Consider the following 17,427-nt stretch of genomic DNA (forward strand, 5'->3'; position numbering starts at 1 on the left):
AGGGGTGAGTGGTATTTTTCAAAGTCCAAGAAATAGTAGGAAAACTACCTGGGTCCTTGAAGTACAGACAAGGAGAAGATGCAAAAGTAAGTTAAAAGGGTGTGTAGTGTGCCTACCGAGTAGGGCAGATAGAATAAAAGATGAAAATATAAGAGATTGTTGTGTTGCTGGATTGACATCAGATGACTGAGGGCATTTAATGCCCACTAAGATATTTGGACTTAATTCTTGAGGAATCATGTAGAATCTGTTCAAATTTCTGACTTAGAAAGTTCACTCTGTAAAGGAAAGTTTGGAGGTGAAAGAGAGCATCTGTATCAGGCAGGGATTCAGCTGTATGATGATGAATGGAAACTAGACTTGTGGTGGTGATCCCTATGCAATGTATAGATATGTCAAACTATAACACTGTTCACCTGAAACTTATGTAATAATTTAAAAATTCAGCTCTTCCCCCTGATCACACAGCCATGTTCCAACATATGTGTTCCTTTTCCAAATCCCTGAGAAACCTGAAATTTCTGATAAAATGACAAGAAATGCTTGCAATCATAGAAAATGAAACAAACAAACAAACAAAAACATAATGTCTAAAACAAATTGCAAAAAGAAAAAAGAGGGAGAGAGAGAAAGGATCTGAGAAAATATTTGAAGAGGTAATAGCTGAAAACTTCCCCAACATGGGGAAAGGAAATAGTCAGCTAAATCTAGGAATCCCAGAGAGTACCAGGCAGGATAAACCCAAGGAGGAATAGACCAAGATACATAGTAATCAAACTGACAAAAGTTAACCAAGATAAAATATTAAAAGCATTAAGGGAAAAAACAATCAATAATATACAAGAGAACTCCCATCAGGCTATCAGTTGATTTCTCAACAGAAATTCTATAAACCAGAGGGAATGTTTATGTTGATGGAATGGTACGGAATGTTTAAATTGATGAAAGGGAAGAACTACAACCAGGAATACTCTACCCAGCAAGACTCTCGCTAAGATTTGATGAAGAAATCAAAAGCTTTCCAGACAAGCAAAAGTTAAGAGAATTCAACACCACCAAACCATGGCACCCTGCTCCAGTACTCTTGCCTGGAAAATCCCATGGACAGAGGAGCCTGGTGGGCTGCCGTCCGTGGGGTCGCTAAGAGTAGGACACGACTGAGCAACCTCACTTTACTTTTCACTTTCATGCATTGGAGAAGGAAATGGCAACCCACTCCAGTGTTCTTGCCTGGAGAATCCCAGGGACGGGGAAGCCGGGTGGGCTGCTGTCTACGGGGTCGCACAGAGTCGGACACAACTGAAGTGACTTAGCAAACAGCTGTACAACAAATGCTAAAGGAACTTCTCTAGGCAGGAAACAAGAAGGAAAAGATCTACAGAAAATAAACCCAGAACAATTAAGAAAATGGTAATAGGATCTTGCTGCCGCTACTGCTGCTAAGTCGCTTCAGTCGTGACTCTGTGTCACCGCATAGACGGCAGCCCACCAGGCTCCTCCGTCCCTGGGATTCTCCAGACAAGAATACTGGAGTGGGTTGCCATTTCCTTCTCCAATGCATACATGCATGCTAAGTCACCTCAGTCATGTCTGACTCTGTGCTACCCCATGGACAGCAGCCCACCAGGCTCCTCTGTCCACTGAATTCTCTAGGCAAGAATACTGGAGTGGGTTGCCATTTCCTTCTCATACATATCAATAATTTCCTTAAATGTAAATGGATTAAATGGACCAACCAAAGACAGACTGGCTGGGTGGATGAAAATGTGCACTTGTTTGTGTATGCACTCCACTTACCATATGACTCTGCTTGACCCCCCAAATTGTATGTAACTATTTTATATTGCTAAGTTAATCATGTTCCTGTTATGCCTTGCGATTGTAATTATCTTTTATTTTTTGTCATCCTATTGATTGTGAAAACTGATAAACATCTTTTACTATTGTGAAAAAAAAAGGAACCTAAAAAATAAAAGTGCTTTAAAAATAAAAAAAACAAAAATTGGAAGACTCAGAGTCAAGAAGAAGCCTATCTAAAGTTTAGTCAAACTGAGCAAATCATTAGGCTTTCTTGCTCTGTGGATGATATCTCAGTGCTTTTCAAGTTTGCCTATTAAGTGACTATATACTCTTTCAATTTATGTCATGAATTTATGTCATTTATTATTTAGTGTGTCATTGATAGCATTGTTTCATTTGCATTTTATAATTTTATGGTATCCCTGCAAATATCAGTATTAATCTCAAATCTACAAGGAATGCAAATATGTTTCTAAAATATTCATACAATTAGCATTAATTAAATTATCAAAATTTATCAAAATAGCCTATTCATTAATTCTACTTGAAATGTTTCTGTTCAGCCTAAAGAATGACTGCTTTTGATATAATCTAGGAAATGCTTTATAGAAAATACAATTTTTTGGTCCAGGTCAGAATACATTTATCCTATTCTCATAAATTTTGTAAAAATCTAAGAGCAGGTTGAACATGAAGCTAGGGCTCATCCCTGGGAAGCTGAATCAAGTGAAGATTCCCCAGAGCTTAAACACCATTAGTTCAGGTAAATCTACCACTGATTTTAGACTGAGATACTGAGAAGCAAGTGGATCAAAAGAGAACCTGGCGATGATGCAGAGGTTCCTTATCATCCTTTACACACCTTCCTTATAATACTTCCACGATTCCCAGGATCCTAGGGAAACTTACTAAGAGTGTCCTTGTGGGATAACAACTGCCTCCCCCTACACAAAATACTCCCTCTTTCCTTGGGCCAAAAGTGGCCCACCAGCTGATTTTGTATGGCTTATAGTTAAGAGTAGCTTTTACATTTTTAAATAGTTTTAAAAAATCAAAGGATTACCATTTTTTGATGCATGAAAATTATATTAAATCTACATTTCAGTATCCATAAGCAAAATTTTACTGGGAAACAACCATGCTCATTTATTTATATATTGTTTGTAGAAACTCGTGTGCTGCAATGGCAGAGTTTAGTAGTTATGACAGAGACCACAGAGCTGCAAATACTTACTGTCTGGCTCTTCATAGGCAGTTTGCTGACCCCTGGTCTGGAGTATTCTTGTCAACTAATTAAAACTTACTTTTTGATAACAGATAATGCTTACTGCTAATGTTATAGATTTGGTCCCTACCAAATACCAGGCATAACGTGGCAGTTTCAGGAATGTGGCATGCCCCTTGGGAAACATTTTTTAATCACACAGTCTTTTCTTATTTCTCAAATCACACCATGTTGGTAATAGGCCCCCTCTGCTCTCACAAAGCCAATCTCACTCTAGTTAAATAGAAACATGGTAAATAAAATTAAATTTCAAGCTGTCCTGCTGTTTAAAAAATGTCTCTGAAAATTCAATCAGCAGAACACTGTTAATCTCATATCATCTGATATTGTTTGGGATTTAGCAACAACAAGCCTGGTGGTTTTCTCCCCAGTTTTCTATTTTCTTTGAATGTAAATTGTCCAGCTGGGCACTGAAGACCTAGGTAGGAAGACCAAATGCATAATCGGTATCAGTCAGAATTTTCTTGAGCTGCATGAAACAGACTAAACAAAGTTAACTCAATATTTTTTTCCCGTGTAACCTGAGTCCAGAAGTGGTAAGGATTTCAGGGCTAACACAACTGCTCAGGATTGCAATGTTTTGAAAGGATGGACAGCCAGAATTAAGGGTGAAATGTGGGGGCTCCTATATTCCTACCTCATCCTTCTTACCATTTGTTTAGCTTTTATCTTATAGCCTCAGTATATTCGATCTTCTCTTATCTAGTCTGAGTTTAAAGTGGAAAAAGGAGGGACACACAAAGGGCAAATGGAAAAATGGCCTGACAAAGAGTTACATGGCAAACACTAATGTTATACAACAAACTCTGCAGAACGTTCTTTTAGAGTCTTTCTAAATAATAATTCACTGGTAATATTTTGGCTAGTTCTATCTCCTTTAATAAGCTGCTGCTGCTGCTAAGTTGCTTCAGTCGTGTCCGACTCTGTGTGACCCCATAGACGGCAGCCCACCAGGCTCCCCCATCCCTGGGATTCTCCAGGCAAGAACACTGAAGTGGGTTGCCATTTCCTTCTCCAATGCATAAAAGTGAAAAGTAAAGTGAGGTTGCTCAGTCGTGTCCTACTCTTAGCGACCCCACGGACGGCAGCCCACCAGGCTCCTCTGTCCATGGGATTTTCCAGGCAAGGGTACTGGAGTGGGGTGCCATTGCCTTCTCCTTTAATAAGCTAGATACATCTTATTGGCCAAAACTTTGCTACATGGCCATTCCTAGTGTTAAAAAAAAAAAAAAATAGCCTGGGAAGGTAAGTGTTTCATAAAGGACACATCTGACTCTTGAGGTTCTATTAGTAAGGAAAAGAAGAAGAATGGGTATTGGGCAGATGGCCATATGAGATATCCCAGTGTGTTTGGGTCATAGCATGATTGACTAGAGTCATGTCAGCTGTCTTAATGATTCATACCAATCACAGAGGTCGCATAGAGCATTCAGAGACTGACACAAACACATTGATTTTTATGATCATTGAATGATTAACTACTGTGACCTAAACTGATGATTGTACTGGCTCTTTTATTTTTCTGTTTTGATTGAGAGTCACTGACCCACATCAGTGGGTGATGGGGGGTTAATAAAGGGCAGTTAATAAAGGGCAGAATACCTTCTTCCCTAGGAAGGTATGATAGGGCATAAGAAAGAAAAATCCAAGACATTCATTGTGTTTTTTGGCAGCTTTCCTGGAGCATCTTACTTGCCTAATAAGATGACAAGCTTCTGGAAGACAAGTTTCATTTCTTAGTCTCCTTCATTGCCACCGCAGGGGTTAGTTAACACAGAAGCCATACTCAAACTTTGTTCACTGATGTATAAACCTGATAAAAGGCAGTTTATTCAGAAAATTGAAGTCTCAACTTAGGAACAATTTATCAACTCCTGTTAATATTCAGCTCATTTCATCAAGATCAGTGACTCCAAGGAATATGAGTTATATACCCAATAAATCTACCTTATATGTGAAACTACTGGGAAAAATTTCTACTTTTGCTAATATATTACAGGGTGTAATGTAGTATTTACAGAATATTAATGTAGGGATAAGCCTTTAATGTCATCTAACCATCTCCCTATTTTTGTTTTTCATTTTTGTTTGGAAGTCAGGGACTCAGACTGGTTTTTATCGACCTTTAATTTTTTTGTGTGACTTTGATGGTTTTTACCTAATTTGTTTAATTTATTTAATCCACACACCTATATCTTTATGATTATTAGCAAAACTACTTACTTCTTATCACCTATCATCTTTAAATCCTTCTCTGAAGAGGTCAGTCCAACCCTGAACAATATCAGAGGAAGGCATCAGTAGTTTTTGTTCACCTGATTTTTATACTTTTTTTTAGCACTAAATCATAAATATACTGTAAAGGCAGTCGATCCTTTAAGATTATGAAGTCTATTACCAAAAGGGAAATGCTTTTTGAAATTGATTTGGACAAAAAGAGCAGTTATTCCCACTTCCATAGATGAGAGAACTTTAAAAACCTATGGTTTAATTTTGGAGAGATAGTGTGGTATGTGAGGGTTGTAGGGGGTTGGGTTATATTTTTCTTCCTGACTCATACTGTTGTGTTGTCTGGACTCTTTCTAACACAACTCTCTGAATATGGTCTCATTCATCAGAAAGAGGCAGTGTGACTTACAGAAAGAGTGTGGATTTTGTGTCAGAGACCTAAGCTTGAATCACAGCTATTGCACATACCAGCTCTATGATCTGGAAGAAATAACTGACAATTTTTTACCTTCCTTCCTATAAAATGGTTTTCTGTGGTGGCTCAGTGGTCAAGAATCTGCCTGCTGATGCAGGAGACATGGGTTTGATCCCTCGGTTGGGTAGATCCCCTGGAGAAGAAAATGGCAACCCACTCCAATATTCTTGTCTGAAAAATCCCACAGACAGGGGATCCTGGTGGGCTACAGTGCATAGGGTCACAAAAGAGACAGACATGAAGACTAAACACCACACCTTCTATAAAATGGGGACCGTAACTCAGACTAGTTTTGTTGTGAGGACTACATTTAGAATGATCATTGATTTCCACTTTCCTATTTTGTGTTTGCTTTGTACAGAGGGAAAAATTCATAAAACTACTGGACCAGTTGCATAACTCTTTAAGAATTGACCTGTCAAAGTATAGGGTATGTACAAAATTATTTGTCTAAAGGTAAAATGCTGTGCTTGGCTCAGATCATTTCTTGTCATATTATAAAAAAGTCATCCGCTGTTTAAGAGAGAAGTGAAGATAATGATCTTGGAATCTTGTGTCCTGTCACAGTAGGCAGGTCTCCTCAATTATCAAGTAGACGTCCCTTGTCCAGGTACCTCATCCATTTCAGCCTACAGCAATACTCTGTGTGTGTGTACACATAGAGCTCTAAATATTTTAATAGTCATCAGATTGCGTGGCCGACTGCTACTTCGTGAAGTAGAAGTATGTGGCCCAGGCCTCATCTTGAAAGCTCCCCCTTCTTAATGAGATATCCTGCTGATACTTCCTCAGCTTCTGAGACTCCTTCCGGTAGTCACTGCTTAGTTCACTCCTGGATCAATACAATGTGTGTTTGTGAAGCTGTCCAGAGTTCATTGTGAACAGTTCTATACTTTACCTCCAGGTGAAACACACACAAACTCACACACAAACATATTCATGTATGTGCATGTATGTGTGTAAAAATACACATATAATTTTAGTTACAGAATACCTTAATTACAAAAAAATTAATTGCATATTTTATTTACCAAAAAATCTGTACTCATAGCTATTGTATTCTTTATTTAATGGTTTATTCTAAACGTGTTTACATATGTCCACATATGTATCTCTTCGATATTCTTTTTTTTTTTGGTATTTTATTGAAGAATATCTTTAATGCACATTTCTGGAAATTATAATACCAGATTTTGTCTGACTTATCTATCATGTTAGAACTGGGCCCAACGCTATGAGAAAGGAACTGCTATGCCAGGCAGTGAAAATGACGTTTGGGGACAAGAAGGATCTTGAGGCCACCACATTCACCATCACTTTGACACCCCAATTATGCTTGAGTTCTTGAATATCTATTAAGAAAAGTTACCTGTATTTTTTCTGATGACTATTTAAAAAGCCTATCTGAAAGCATGTTAATATGAGAAATTTCTCAGGGCTAAAATCGTTTCTTTAATATTTTAATAATTATACCTTTCCTTTTCTTCAGAATTCTGAACATCTGTTTTTATATTACATTTCTCACCAAACTTTTTGTTTAAATCCCAAATACTTTTTGTAGAGAAGTACAGTGCAGTCTAATTTTTATCTTTTTAACTTTTAAAAGTTTCTTTATAACAAAAAGTAAATATAGTACATGTAAAGCCTCCGAAAAGTATTTTCAAAAAAATAACCTATCTTGATAAAATTATAAAAAACAATTTTCAAATAGATACTGACCTTCCCTCTTTCAGTAACAATACTATTTTATGAATCAAAGATGAGTAACCTAATAGTGCCACATTAATGATATTATTTTGTACATTTTTATTATATTGTGGGAATAAATAGAAGAATGACTTTCTAAGACTAAGACAAGACTATCTCCAACGTTTTTACCCTCTAATATTTTATAGTAAAAATGTTGTGAGAATACTGTGGTGATACTTTCTAAATTTTACATGATTTACTTACCTTTTTTATTTTTTCCACAGAAAGCTAGTTTATTTCCCACTGGAGGCTTAATGCTGGTAATTTACCCATTTCCTGTTTTCTAATTAACCAGGAACACTTTCCTGCCAGCAGTGCTGAAAGACTGCAAGACCTGAAATCAACTGTTGACCTGCTAACAAGTATCACCTTTTTTAGGATGAAGGTACATCATTTATTTATTTATTTTTTTTTTTTTGTCACTGTCTGCACGTGACACACATTTATTCCCTGGTAAAGTCTTGTTTTACCTGTCTCTTGATAAGTATTATTCATCCCCGGTGAATAAGATGTGGTGCCTTTGCTAAATGAATGTTACAATATAAAATGTTGAGAAAAGGATTATCCCAGATGCTTAGGATATTCTGATACATTTGGCTCAAATTTAATTTTAAGTTAAATCCATCTTAAACAAAGCTCTCCAATGAGTTGACATGGCACTTACTTAAAAAAAAAAAAAAATCTCTAAGAACATTAAATGGAAATGATGTTCATTTTGCATTTCAGCTTTAACTCCGCTATTTTGCTGGACTTCTTTTTTCATATGTGTGTGTGTGTGTGTGTGTGTGTACATACATGCTCAGTCATTCAGTTATGTCTGACTCTGCGACCCTATGGCCTGCAGCCTTCCAGGCTCCTCTGTCCATGGGATTTTCCTAATAAGCATACTGGAGCAGGTTGCCATTTCCTCCTCTAGGAGATCCTCCTGACCCAGAGATCAAACCTGGGTCTCCTGCACTGGTGGGCGATCTATCTATCTATCTATCTATATCCAGAGATATGTAAGTCCATATATGTATGTGTGTGTGTGTATACTAACTATGTGTATATACACACTATCATATAGATTATATATGATAACTTCAGTTATATATATATGTGTGTGTGTGTGTGTCTATATATATTTATCTCCATATAGTCAAAGCTATAATTTTTCCAGTAGTCATGTACAGACGTGAGATTTGGACCGTAAAGAAGGCTGAGCATCAAAGAATTGATGTTTCAAAATGTGGTGCTGGAGAGTCCCTTGGACAGCAAGGAGATCAAACCAGTCAATCTTAAAGGAAATCAACCCTGAATATTCAATGGAAGGCTGATACTGAACCTGAAGCTCCAGTACTTTGGGCCACTTGATGCAAACACCCAGCACCCTGGAAAAGACCCTGATGCTGGGAGAAATGGAGGGCAAGGGGAGAAAGGGGCAACAGATGATGAGATGGTTGGATGCCATCATCGACTCAGTGGACATGAGTTTGAATGAACTCCTGGAGATAGTGAAGGATAGGTAAGCCTGGTGTGCTATAGTCCATGGGGTTGCAAAGAGTTGGACATGACTGAGCAACTGAACAACAAATATTTACCTACGCATTGTTCCAGCTTCTGGAAAGTTAAAGCGATACCCAGTCCTGGCTCACTAGGAATGTTTGCTCATTGACAAGTGATGCCTGCCATTGACATTGAGCGGGTGGGGAAATGGAAATGAGGGCGGGGAGTGCCAGCACAGTGCCAAACCTTCCATTCTTCAGTCAACAGCCTTGTGGTGGGTAGGAAACAAAATCTTCTTAAACTTGCAGCTCCTCTTCCACCACCCTCACTAATAACTGATAACCTTGTTTCCTATTTCACTGAAAAATGAGGAGAGTTTCCTCAAGCTCTGACCACAGACACCCGCCACCTCCCCCATCTGCCTGCTTACCTATACCTGTGTCCATATTCTAATTTTTTTTTTTGCATTGTTATTGCTTAGATATTTGTTCTCCTAAAAAAATAGCTATATCTTCTACTCATGCAATTAATTTCCTCCCCTCCTGATGCCAAAAATTTGGCCTCTGTGCACTGGTACTTAATCAAATCTCTGAGACAGTTTTGGGTGAAGTAGAAAAGAATTCATTAAGTGCTGTGGAGTGTGGGGGAGAAGGTAGGTCCGATGTTGCTGATTTGATCAGGGTATGCTCAGGGCCTGTGCTTCTTTGATTTTGTCTGAGGTAATCTCTTGAATTTCTCTGGTTCCTTTCATCTGGCCTCAGGTGGACTTCTCTAGAATGAATAGTGCTGACATTTTCCATGTGTTGGACTTTAGTTCTATAAAGTTTACTGATTTTGTTATGTGTGTTCCTTGACGTTAAAGTTAAGTCACTCAGTCGTGTCCAACTCTTTGCGACCCCGTGGACTGTAGCCCACCAGGCTCGTCCATCCATGGGATTCTTCAGGCAAGAATACTGGAGTGGCTTGCCATTTCTTTCTCCAGGGGATCTTCCTGACCCAGGGATCGAACCCAGGTCTCCCACATTGCAGGTAAATCCCTTCCAATTATAAATCCTTGAGGTTAATCCCTTACAATTATACAATGGAAGTATAGATTCAAGGGATTAGATCTGATAGACACAGTGCCTGAAGAACTGTGGACAGAGGTTCCTGACATTGTACAGGAGGCACTGATCAAAACCATCCCCAAGAAAAAGAAATGCAAAAAGGCAAAACTGTTGTCTGAGCTCGCCTTAAAAATAGCTAAGATAAGAAGAGAAGCTAAAGGCAAAGCAGAAAAGGAAAGATATACCCATTTGAATGCAGAGTTCCAAATAATAGCAAGGAGAGATAAGAAAGCCTTCCTCAGTGATCAATGCAAAGAAATAGAAGAAAACAATAGAATGGGCAAGACTAGAGTTTCTTCAAGAAAAGTAGAGATACCATGGGAACATTTCATGCAAAGATGGACACAATAAAGGACAGAAATGGTATGGACTTAACAGAAGCAGAAGATATTAAGAAGAGGTAGGAAAAATACACAGAAGAACTAAACAATAAAAGATCTTCATGACCCAGATAACCGTGATGGTATGATCACTCACCTAGAGTCAGACATCCTGGAATGCAAAGTCAAGTGGTCCTTAGGAAGCACCACTACAAGCAAAGCTAGTGGAGGTGATGGAATCCCACTTGAGGTATTTCAAATCCTAAAAGATGATGTTGTGAAAGTGATGCACTCAATAAGCCAGAAAATTTGGAAAACTCAGCAGTGGCCAACAGAAATGGGAAAAGTCAGTTTTCATTCCAATCCCAAAGAAAGGCAATGCCAAAGAATGTTCAAACTACCCCACAATTGCACTCATCTCACACACTAGCAAAATAATGCTCAAAATTCTCCAAGCCAGGCTTCAACACTATGTGAACCATGAACTTCAAGATGTTCAAGCTGGACTTAAAAAAGACATATGAAACAGTGATCAAATTGCCAGCATCCTTTGGATCATTGAAATATCAAGAGAGTTCCAGAAAAACATCTACTTCTGCTTTATTGACTATGCCAAAGCCTTTTACTGTAGGCATCACAACAAACTGTGGAAAATTCTTAAAGAGATGGGAATACCAGACCACCTGACCTGTCTCCTGAGAAACCTGTATGCAGGTCAAGAAGCAACAGTTAGAACTGGACATGGAACAATGGACTGGCTCCAAATCGCGAAAGTACATCAAGGCTATATATTGTGACCCTGCTTGTTTAACATATATGCAGAGTAAATCATGGAAAATGCTGGGCTGGATGAAGCACAAGCTGGAATCAAGATTGCTGGGAGAAATATCAATAACCTCAGATATGCAGATGATACCACCCTTATGGCAGAAAGGAAAGCAAGAACTAAAGAGCCTCTTGATGAAAGGGAAAGAGGAGAGTGAAAGAGTTGGCTTAAAACTCAACATTCAAAAAATTAAGATCATGGCATCTGGTCCCATCAATACATGGCAAATAGATGGGGAAGCAATGGAAAGAGTGAGTGACTATTTTTTTGTGCTCCAAAATCACTGTAGATGGTGACTGCAGCCATGAAATTAAAAGATGCTTGCTCCTTTGAAGAAAAGCTATGACCAACCTAGACAGTATATTGAAAAGCTGAGACATTACTTTGCTAACAAAGGTCTGTCTAGTCAAAGCTTTAGTTTTTCCAGTGGTCATGTGTGTAAATGTGAGAGTTGAACTATAAAGAAAACTGAGCACTGAAGAATCGATGCTTTTGAGCTGTGGTGTTGGAGAAGACTCTTGAGAGTCTCTTGGACTGCAAGGAGATCAAACCCATAAATCCTAAAGGAAATCAGTCTTGGATGTTCTTTGGAAGGACTGAGGTTGAAGCTGAAACTCCAGTACTTTGGCCACCTGATGTGAAGAACTCTGATGCTGTGAAAGATTGAAGGCGGGAGGAGAAGAGGATAACAGAGGATGAGATGGTTGGATGGCATCACCGACTCGAAGGACATGAGAATGAGTAAGCTCCAGGAGTTGGTGATGGTCAAGGAAGCCTGGCATGCTGCAGTCCATGGGGTCACAAAGAGTTGGACATGACTGAGCAACTGAACTGAACTGAACTGAACTGAGGCTACCAGTTCAATTGGGTTGCCTGCCCCAAGGCTGCACTTTGTTTCTTGGCTACTCTGCCCTTATCTCTGCATCTCCTCCCTTCACTGATTTCTTGTTCTTTCCCTAAGTCCTGTCAGACTCTTGTGACCCCATGGAGTACACTATCTCCCAGAGTTCACTCAAATTTATGTCCATTGAGTCGGTGACACCATCCAACCATCTCATCCTCTTCTGCCCCCTTTTTCTTTGCCTTCAGTCTTTCAGATTCTTTTTCAGTGAGTCAGCTGTTTGCATCAGGTGGCCAAAGTATTAGAGTTTCAGCCTCAGCATCACTCCTTTCAAGGAATATTCAGGGTTGATTTCCTTTGGGATTGACTTCCCTGATTAGCAACTGTTTGAACCTGCCCTGTGAAACTCACACAAGGTCATAGAGGCTGAACAAAAAGGGTCCAGCGCCCAGGATCCTCATGGAGTCCTGCTCAGTTTTACTCCCGAGTTACTAAAACAGTCATCCAGCAATCTTCCTCACTCACCTGAATTATCAGTCTTACCCTCTCCACTGGATATTCCTGTTCACCAAACATACTATCATTTCCAGCCTTAAAGATATTGCTTCACTCCATTTTTTTTTTCCAGTTACTGTGTGTATGTGTGTGTTAGATGCTCATGTCCAGCTTTTAGTCATGTCCAACTCTTTGCAACCCTCGTGGATTGTAGCCTGCCAGGCTCCTTTGTCCACTGTATTTTCCAGGCAAGATTACTGGAGTGGGTTGTCATTTCCTCCTCCAGGCAATCTTCCCAACCCAGGGATCAAACCTGGGTCTCCCACATTGCAGGCAGATTCTTTACCATCTGAACCACCAGGGAGGTCCCTGGTACCATTACTACTCTTATCCTTCTTTTCCTTTAATACTAAGATTCATCAAAATAGTCCTTTTAACATTTTGTTCCAAATTTATTTTCTTCCATTATCTTGTGACACATTTTCTCCTTCTAGTGTCCTTTTTTCCCCTCATTGTAGACAGTAAATTTCACTCTTCTTGTCGAGTTCTATTGGTTTTGACACGTGTGGTTATCATAACTACCACTATAATTAAGATACAGAAGTCCATAACCCTCCAGGGTTCCCTTATGTTTCCCCTTTACAGTCAGCCTCTCTCCCACACCCTGATTTGTTATTGTCCGCCTATAGTTTTACCTTTACCAGAATATTGTATGAATGAAATAATCTTTGTAGTGTAACATATTGGCTATTCATCCATCTTGTTGAGTGTATTTACAGTTCATTCCTTTTTTTTTTTTTAATTTGCTGAGTAGTAATTCTTTGTTATGTATGTACTACATGCATTTGGGTAGTCTTTAGTTTTGGGTCATATCAAATAAAACTGTCAAAAATATTCATATATGTTTTTGTGTAAACATACATTTTCACTTTCCTTGGATAAGTAACAAGGAGTGAGATTCTTCAGTAATTTGTTAAATGTATGTTAAACTTTATAAGAATTGCCAATTGCAGTCGTTCTACATCTTCTGGGGAAGCTCTTGTCATTTTCCATGATTTTATTTTATTTTTAGCCAGTCTACTAGGAATAGAGTTGTTTCATATTGTGGTCTTAATTTTTTCCTTCTATAAAATTATAATTAATAATGTTGATGTGCTTTATTGGGCTGATTTGCCAATTGAGTGTCTTTTGTGAAAAACCTGTTGAAATGTTTTGACCGCTTTTCATTCTTACTGTTGAGTATTACGGAGAAGGCAATGGCACCCTACTCCAGTACTCTTGCCTGGAAAATCCCATGGATGGAGGAGCCTGGTGGGCTGCAGTCCATGGGGTCACTAAGAGTCGGACACGACTGAGAGACTTCACTTTCACTTTTCACTTTCATTCATTGGAGAAGGAAATGGCAACCCACTCCAGTGTTCTTGCCTGGAGAATCCCAGGGACGGGGGAACCTGGTGGGCTGCCGTCTATGGGGTCGCACAGAGTCGGACAGGACTGAAGCGACCTAGCAGCAGCAGCTGCAGCAGTTGAGTATTAAGTTCTTTGTATACACTGGATACAAATCTTTTGTAAGGTACTTTATTTCCTGATATTTTCCTCCTGTCTGTGCCTTGTTTTATCATTCTCTAATATTATCTTTGCATATCAAAAGTTTTTAATTTTGATAAAATCTACTTTATCAGTTTTTCTATTTGGAGATAGTGCTACTGGCTAAAAAGCTAAGGTCACAGTGAAATTTTTCTATTTTTCTTCTAAGTGTTTTATTTTACTTTGTATGTTTAGTCCTGTGTTTCATTTTGAGAGGTGTTTTTTTTTTTTTTTTCCAATAAGTGAAGAATGAGTCAAGGATCATTTTATTGTTTATGCATGTTCTATAGTTTTCATACCATTTCATACCATTTCTTAATATGCTCATCCCTTATACATTGAATTGCAGTTGTATCGCTATAAAAATTCAGTTGGTCACATTTGTTTGAGTCTGTTTCTGGACTCCGTGATTTCCAAATGTCTATACTTTAATCATTGCCATGTTATATTGTTTGCTGAAGCCTTATAGCAAATCTTAGAATTAGTATGCATCTTCCACTTTTTTTGTTATTTTTCAGTATTGTTTAGATTATATTAGTTCTCACTGGGATTTTGGTTGGGATTGCATTAAATCTATAGCTCAATCTATAGAAAATTTAAAAAAAAAATACTAAATCTTCAATCTATTCTTCTTTGGAACCAACTCCAGTCAGATTTTACCCCATCACTTCATCAAAAATAATCTTGTCCAAATCACCAGTGACCATCACTTTGCTAAATATAGTGATCAGTCATCAGTCTTCATCCTATGGTGTTCAGTATCACTTAATATATCTCATCAATCCTTTCTCCAGGAAAGTCTTTCTTCTCTAGATTCCAGGACACCCCCTCTTAAACTTATTTTTCCTCCTATCTCAGTGGCTGTTTTTTTTTTTTTTTCTTTATTGCTTTGTTGTTTTTCATTTACTTAATGCCATACGTCTAGAATTACCCAGGGTTTACTTTTTGGAACCCTTCTCTTCTCTGTACTCATCTAGTTTCATTTCTTTAAATTCTTCTCTAAAGTAATAATTCTCAAATTTTACCACTAGTCCAGGCATCTACACTACTCCAGGCTCATCTACTCAGATGTCTATTTGAAATCTACTTGTATGTGTAACAGGCTTATTAGTATTAATTTGTCAGAAACTGATCTTTTGATCATCCAAACACAGACTTGCTCATCTAAGTTAAAGCCACTTCCATTGTTCCAGTTATTTAGGTTGAAATTTTGGTGTTGTGCTGCCTCCCACAGGCCAGCTTTCCCAGCTTGTCCAGCTTCAAGACCAAAGAAAGAGCCTGGAGTCAGCAACAGACATCAGTGGTTTAATTGATAGGGGAATCTTACTTGTCTGAAACAAGGTCTTGGAGTGACATCCCACTGCGTATCCCAGACAGTGGACAGAATATGGTGGTCATCTTCATCCTGGGGTTACCAGATATATGGGGAATTGATGTCCCATTGACTCATCCATTACCAGAGAAACCAGCAGAGGAGCATGCCCTTCACCACCCCTTTGATAAGTTATTATGGGTTTCCCTGGTGGCTCAGAGTTTAAAGCATCTGCCTGCAATGCAGGAGACCTGGGTTCAATCCCTGGGTTGGGAAGATTCCCTGGAGAAGGAAATGGCAACCCACCCCAGTATTCTTGCCTGGAGAATCCCATGGATGGAGGAGCCTGGTGGGTTACAGTCCATGGGGTCGCAAGGAGTCGGACACGACTGAGCGACTTCACTCACTCACTCACTCAAAGTTAGATAAATCGTTAGATGGGGCCTGGGGCAAGTATACAGGAGATCAGTCAGGTAGTAGGGTATAGCTGAAATAGACACTAGTGGAGCAGTGGATGCACAGAAAGCAAGACAGCCATCTTGGGTGACCTGATCATACACTTCCGGTTCTGACACATCTCTTTCTCTGACACAAGTCATCCAATTTGTGAGAAAATCCTGTTACCCATTCCTTAAAAAATTAACCAGAACAGAAGTTCTTCTAATACCTCCTCCTAGCTTTGCATGATCATAATTTAAGCACTATCCTCTCAAGACTGAATTACTGCACTAGTCTCATCACTGGCCTTTCTGGATTTTTCCATAGACAGCCTTAAGGCGGCATAAGGGAACCTTTTTAAGAAGTGTGTTAGATCACTTTGCTCTTCTGCTCAGATAGTCCCCTTCCTTCCTCCCTTGCTTAAAGCTAAGTTCTAGAGTAGACTATGGTTTTTTCCACTGGTCCCACCCTCTTCTCTGAATTCATCTACTATAAAAGTCCTTTTTATTAAATTCTGTTTTAATGAAACCCTTTCTATCCCTCTTTGTCTGTTTTTCTTCCAGGATGCAATACAATATAATATATCTTATTGGTTTCTTTTATTTTCTACTAACATTTAGTTCCATGAAGAAAGGGATTTCTGTTTCTTCTGTTCCCTGTAGTATTGCCATTGTCTGATGTATCAATTCAGTTCAGTCGCTCAGTCGTGTCCAAAGCTTTGCGATCCCATGAATTGCAGCACTCTGGGCCTCACTGTCCATCACCAACTCCTGGAGTTCACTCAAACTCATGTCCATCGAGTTGGTGATGCCATCCAGCCATCTCATCCTCTGTCATCCCCTTCTCCTCGTGCCCCCAATCCCTCCTAGCATCAGGGTCTTTTCCAGTGAGTCAACTCTTCGCATGAGGTAGCCAAAGTACTGGAGTTTCAGCTTTAGCATCAGTCCTTCCAATGAACACCCAGGACTGATCTCCTTTAGAATGGACTGGTTGGACCTCCTTGCAGTCCAAGGGACTCTCAAGAGCCTTCTCCAACACCACAGCTCAAAAGCATCAATTCTTCGGTGCTCAGCTTTCTTCACAGTCCAACTCTCACATCCATACATGACCAATGGAAAAACCATAGCCTTGACTAGACGGACCTTTGTTGGCAAAGTAATGTCTCTGCTTTTGAATATACTATCTAGGTTGGTCATAACTTTCCTTCCAAGGAGTAAATGTCTTTTAATTTCATGGCTGCAATCACCATCTGCAGTCTGATGTATCAGTTCAGTTCAGTTCAGTCGCTCAGTCATGTCCGACTCTTTGTGACCCCATGAATTGCAGCACACCAGGCCTCCCTGTCCATCATCCCGGAGTTCACTCAAACTCATGTGCATTGAGTTGGTGATGCCATCCAGCTATCTCATCCTCTGTTGTCCCCTTCTCTTCCTGCCCCCAATCCCTCCCAGCATCCGAGTCTGATATATAGTAGGTGAT

At 39.2% G+C, this 17,427-nt stretch overlaps 1 protein-coding gene across 3 annotated transcripts in view; it reads left to right on the plus strand.

The window, feature by feature from the left end:
* UNC13C (unc-13 homolog C) overlaps nucleotides 1-17,427 on the plus strand; it is an 855,380-nt gene that overhangs the window by 553,773 nt on the left and 284,180 nt on the right. For all 3 annotated transcript variants that reach the window (XM_044925029.2, XM_044925027.2, XM_044925028.2), the window contains 2 exons: nucleotides 6,151-6,219; nucleotides 7,834-7,923. In XM_044925029.2, the coding sequence (XP_044780964.2) occupies nucleotides 6,151-6,219; nucleotides 7,834-7,923 (159 nt within the window). The remainder of the gene's footprint in view (nucleotides 1-6,150; nucleotides 6,220-7,833; nucleotides 7,924-17,427) is intronic.

This window comes from Bubalus bubalis, chromosome 11, assembly GCF_019923935.1.
Source record: "Bubalus bubalis isolate 160015118507 breed Murrah chromosome 11, NDDB_SH_1, whole genome shotgun sequence".
Lineage (NCBI taxonomy): Eukaryota > Metazoa > Chordata > Mammalia > Artiodactyla > Bovidae > Bubalus > Bubalus bubalis.